The following is a 5495-nucleotide window of genomic DNA, read 5'->3' on the forward strand; positions in this document are numbered from 1 at the left end:
TCCTCCTGGGAAAATCCTGGGCAATCCCCTCCAAATCCCTGGTACCTAGGCTGTTTTGAGACAACAAGTGAATGGATTTTGAAAAAGGAACAGATTTCAACTTGACCTTGGGGAGAACTCCTCAAAATTCAACACCAAGCAGGGTAACTTTTATCGTCGGTAACCTTGGGTAAACCAACTGCTAGCTTCTGCTGGGGAAATGGACCAGACAGGAGTGTGACCCAGTCCCAACCACTCCACTTTCCATCAAGCTCCCCGATAATACACTTGTGAAAGCTGGTGGGCCCAGGTCCTTGGGCCCTGCTGCATCCATGTAGGAGACCTGGATAAAGTTTCTGGCTGCTGACTTCAGCCTGACCCCATCCCAATCATTGTAGTAATCTGTTGCTGTACTTCTGCCTTTCAAGTAAATAAATATTTTGAAAAGTTTCTGTGTTATTAGCTTTCAATATGAGAATAACAGTAATCCTGTATCTGTTCCCACCCCGTCCCCTGCATTCCACTTCTGCCCACCTAAGATGTGACCCTGTGGTCCTGCTTTGTAGAGGAGACAAACTCAATTAGGTGATCAGGGGACATTTAGTTCCTTAGAAGCTGGCATTACAGTCCTTAGCCAAGGTCTCCAAAAGACCAACTCCTAGCACAGCCTCCAGCAAATGTCAAGGCCTGTATTTCCCCAAGACGTACAGAGGAAACCAGAGTCAGAATAACACTGATGATTTTTATTATCTTTCACATATTTTTGTGCCAAAAGGAATATGGCAAACATGTCAGGACTGTGGGTTGTGACTTGTCTGCGTGGCTCTGTTTACATCATGAAGCCGGGCTGTGCCCGCATCAGGCACAGCAGTTGCACTTGTCCGACGCCCCTTTGCAGATACAGCCCTGGGCACACTTGGCACAGCCCACAGGGCAGCAGGAGCAGCAGCCTGGGGAAGGAGAGGGAAAGTGGCTAGATTGAGCACTAGAGAGAAAGGGAATGAAGATGTGCCCACTCCCACACATAGCCATTACTTCGGAGGTTCCAACTTCCACCAGCACTGGACACCTCCAGCCAATCAAATCCTCCTAGGGCGGGGATGGGAGAGATTAGATGGTCCCACTTACTGTTCTTGCAGGAGGTGCATTTGCACTTCTTGCATGTGCAGGAATGGGCACAGGTGCACGAGTCACCTGCAAAGAGAAAAGGTGGAGGTGAGTGTGGCCAACCAAGTCGTGAGAACTTGAGCAAGCCTTTAACTCAGGACTTCTTATTGGCCAAAGGACCCTTGAAGTAACCCAAAATAGATAACACCAAACGCTAGAGGAAGCGATGACTAGAGAGAGGTCAGAAATGGCTTTTCTGGCTCTAACCTCTTCACCAGCATCCCCAGCAGCGTCCCAGGACCCCCTTACCAGTGGTGTCACAGGAGCAGTTGGGATCCATGGCTTGTCTGCACTGTGGTCAGAGGCGGCGTGGGGGGCGGGGAGCTGCAAGCGGCGGTTGTCTAGAGCCCCAGGTAGGCGTGGTGGAGAGCAGCTCGCCGCTGGCGGCTTTTATAGAGACAAAGAGCAGGAGGAGTGCAAAACAGTGCCTGCGCTCGTCCCCACAGTGAGTCAGCCACTCGCGGTTCGTGCCATGTGCACACTTGGCCGAGCGCACAAGGCAGTGCACACGGGCCGCCCCTTGCATGCTAGGTCATCTCCCGCGCACTGACAAGGCTGGGTGCAGAGGGAGGAACGCCATGTTCCCTACCCTGGCCCAGCGCCCAGCTCCCCAGCTGAGTGACCTGTATCTGAACTCTAGTGTTTAAAGGCTGAAAGGACTCTTAGGGATCTAGCTAGCATGAAAAATTTTTCGGAACTGTGGCCAGGTTATAGCAAACCTGCTATACAATCCAGGCTTTATTGAGTGGCATGATATTAAACCATGGGTGGTTAATGAAAAGTCCACCGTTTATTGATACAGCCTTCATACGTATTAATAACACATCCATTGCTTGTATCCAATATATACTGGAATAAGCATCTTATGTACCAGACCTATTTAATCCTATAAACAATAGGCAAGGACTATCCATTAATCTTCATTAATTTTCATAAAAGACAATGTCTTTTTTAAAAAAAATACTTAAATGCAAAATGACAGAGAAAAAGGAGAGACAGATATCTGCCATCAGCAGATTTATTCCTCAAATGGCCACTATGGCTAGGGCTGGCCCAGGCCAAGACAGGAACCTGGAATTCCATCAAGTTCTCCTGCTTGGGTGGGAGGCATGCCATTATCTGCTGCCTTCCCAGGCACATTAGCAGAGGGCTGGATCAGAAGTGAAACAGTTGGGACTTGAGCTGGTGCTCTGATGAGGGATGTTGGTGTCAAGTGATGGCTTTACTCTCCGTACCACGATGCCAGCCCCCATTATTCTTATTTTAAAGGAGCAGGAATAGAGCTCAGAGAGACTAGCTCACTTACCCAAAGTCACAGAGCAAGTGAGAGATTAAACGTAGAGGCCCCTGCAGATGGTGAAGGCCTTTTACAGGTAGACATCACCAGGCAGGGAGAAGAGAGCTCAGGAAGACTTGAGCTCACACGCATGGGGACTGCTCCTCTGGTGAACAGGGAAAGGAGATACAGGATGGATGACAGGTGACTTCCGGCTCAGGTGCACAGAGAGGAGGAGACCCAGTCTGGAGTCTGGAGCCACAGGGAAAAGGTGTTGGTCAGGCAGGCGGCAGAGGCAGGTGTGTTCTAGCTCAGGAAGAAGGAGCTGGCCAAGGAAGTGGCACTGTCTTGGGACACCTGGAAGGGACAAGCCCACAGGATGGTGAGGGGAAGAGCTCAGTGGTCCCGTGGAGGAAGGTACATCCTGCCTCCAGGCCGTTTGTAATGCTCTTAGCTCATCCTGGGAATGCCCAGTGTGTCATCCCAGGATTCAGAACATGCTCACTGGAAGTTTCCTGGCAGTAGGGAGCTCATGGGGGGAGGAGTGCAGCAGGACAGCCTGTCCTTCTAGCACTTCCTGTAAGTCCCTGTGGAAACATCTTTCTAGTTTAATTCTAGTGCTGCCTCCTCCTGAAAGCCTGACTTCAGGGGATGCCCACAGAACATTCTGGTAAGCATTTCGTCCTAAGCCTTCCCAGAACTTCCCAGGCTGTAATAGGCATGAACTAGGCTGTAATAGGTATGACTCTTGGACTCCTTTCTGCCACGAGTAGTTATCACCCTCCCCCTTCACTTATCAATTGTGTCTCTACCCATTTACCCCAGGGCGAAGTTTTTACAGTCAGCACTTCACAAATATTTATCCAATGCATTAATGTGCCAGATTTCTCATACTGCTCCCCCTGCTCCCTACCATCAACCTGTATTCAGGCTGTTTACAAACTGAAAGTAATAATAATAATAATAATAATAATAATAATAATAATAATATTATTCTATTGCCCAGGGACCTCTGGGTTCACTCCAGTGAACTATATGCCGTGTGGGGCAGGAGGCGAGCAGATGGAAGGGCGAAGTTCTAGTGGTTACTCTAGCATTCACTTGCTGAATGTCCTCAGGGTAGTCAGCTTAGTGCCCAGGCCTCTCTGAGCCTCAGTTTGCTCATCCATCAAATGGCCAGGATACACCAGAATCCAAGGGTCATGTGGAAACATTCTCTGGATTTAGAGTCCAGAGCTCAGGAATCCCCCTGTGTCTGGCAGCGAAGAAGACTGAGAGCTCTAAGGGCAGTGGGAAGGCTTTGTGTGGTTATTGTTTGTGTGCATATTCACCGCTGCAGGTGCTGAGCCCTTGGTTTCTTTTTAAAAATATTTTAATTTCTTAGCATGATTGATTGATTCGAAAGGCAGAGTCTCAGAGAGAGAGAGAGAGAGAGATGCATTTTTCATTTACTGGTTGACTCTTGGACTGGCTTCAATGGCTGATGCTAGACAAGTTCAAAGTCAGAAGCCAAGAGCTCCACCTAGGTCTCCCGCGAGGACGGCTAAGATCCATACACTTGGGCCAACTTCTGCTGCCTTCCCAGGTGCATTAGCAAGGAGCTGGGTCTGTGGCAGAGTAGCCAGAACCAGATCCTGGGCTCCTACCATCGCAAGCAACAGCTTAACTTGCTGAACCACAGCTCAGGGCCAGGTCTTGGACCTTCACTCAGATGGGATGCCAGCATCACAGGCATTGGCTTAATGTTACATCACAATGCTCAGCTCCATCCTCCATTTTTTTTTTTTTTAAGAACAGCTGTTCTTGCCATTGCAGCTTATCACAAGTGGAGAGGACTCCCTGAGGAGACAGTTCCTGTGACCCTGTGACTAGACACCAAGGCTGGTAGATGCCAACAACAGATATGGGTAGAGGAAGCAGCCAGGTTCCAACCTCCCCAGAGGAACATGTGATACTCAGTCCTCACCACAGGTGCCGTCTGTCCAATCCCAGTTCTTTCTTCTACGAACCCCACTTGCATTTTATGTGCCATTATCATTGTTGCATAACCAATTACAGGGACATAATCAGCTTCCAGGCTCCCTCGTGTGGCTATTGATAGGATTTGAATCCTTGTGGGTGATTGCATTGAGGCTTCAATTCCTGATGAGCTGCCGGCCTCCCCAACACAGGATCTCACGCTATACTAGTGAGCAAGGGAGCAGCCAAGGTCAGAGAGAGTCAACAGAAGAGTGCAGACGGGGTGGGCATGTGGCACAGTGATTACACTGCACCTCCAGACACCCACGTCTCCTGTCATCTCATATGGAGTGCCTGGTTCAAGTCCCCAGTCACTCTGCTTCTGATCTACCACCTTGTGCACAGATGATGGCTGACATGTTTGGGTTCCCATCACCCACATGGGAGGCCCAGAAGAAGATCCAGGTTCCTGGTTTTAGCAAGGTCCAGCTCTGGCTGTGAGGGCCTTTGCAGGTAGCGAAACAGGGAAAGATGGAAGATCTTTCTCCATTTGTCTGTCTCTCTCTCTCCATCTATCTGTCTTTCAAATAAAAAGTGAAAACAAATGCACTTTAAAATATTTGTAAAAGCATGTAAATGAGACAGAAACTAGCTTTTATTCCTTCAGTCTTAGCTGATGGCACTTCTATTTGAGAGGTATTCAAGGTAGCGGATCTCAATTGCATGACCCCCAAATGGGACAATGATAGCAGCTCAGGATAGGATGTGTTCCTTGCCACTGCCCTGTCATAGAGGGGCTGGGAGACAAAGCAATATTTTCATTTTATAACATCAGAAAGGCTCTGCTATTGGTAACCCATAGTTAACCCAGATGAAGATTTGTGTTCTGGCAGATTGTTTCTAAATAGAATAAATCCTCTTGGCAAGTCTTTATTCTTCTAGTATACTTACATTACTGCAGAAGAAAGACACTTCTCCCTTTTTCATCCCATTTTGGCAGTGTGGGAGCTATTCGGAAAGCAACAGCTTAATACACCCTGGGTAAAACTGTTGGAAGTGAGATGAGCATTCACCAAAACCTTCACACTAGTGCTAATTAGAGGAATCATGTTGG

At 48.4% G+C, this 5495-nt stretch overlaps 1 protein-coding gene across 1 annotated transcript; it reads right to left on the reverse strand.

Moving 5' to 3' along the window:
* Nucleotides 1-759: 759 nt before the first annotated feature.
* LOC101525822 (metallothionein-2C) lies at nt 760-1426 on the reverse strand. Its single transcript, XM_004583869.4, has 3 exons — nt 1396-1426; nt 1108-1173; nt 760-929 (listed from the first exon to the last, which is right to left on the reverse strand). The coding sequence occupies exons 1-3, from the start codon at nt 1424-1426 to the stop codon at nt 838-840; spliced, it is 189 nt and encodes a 62-aa protein (XP_004583926.2). The 3' UTR covers nt 760-837.
* Nucleotides 1427-5495: the final 4069 nt, after the last annotated feature.

This window comes from Ochotona princeps, chromosome 16, assembly GCF_030435755.1.
Source record: "Ochotona princeps isolate mOchPri1 chromosome 16, mOchPri1.hap1, whole genome shotgun sequence".
Taxonomy (NCBI): domain Eukaryota; kingdom Metazoa; phylum Chordata; class Mammalia; order Lagomorpha; family Ochotonidae; genus Ochotona; species Ochotona princeps.

What these genes read in the sequence shown, in the direction of transcription:
- LOC101525822 (XM_004583869.4), bottom strand. Translation starts at nt 1,426, where the DNA reads ATGGATCCCAACTGCTCCTGTGACACCACTG. An exon ending in CTGCTCCTGTGACACCACTG is followed by an intron (nt 1,174 to 1,395) that starts GTAAGGGGGTCC and finishes TTCTCTTTGCAG; the next exon opens with GTGACTCGTGCACCTGTGCC. An exon ending in ATGCACCTCCTGCAAGAACA is followed by an intron (nt 930 to 1,107) that starts GTAAGTGGGACC and finishes CTCCTTCCCCAG; the next exon opens with GCTGCTGCTCCTGCTGCCCT.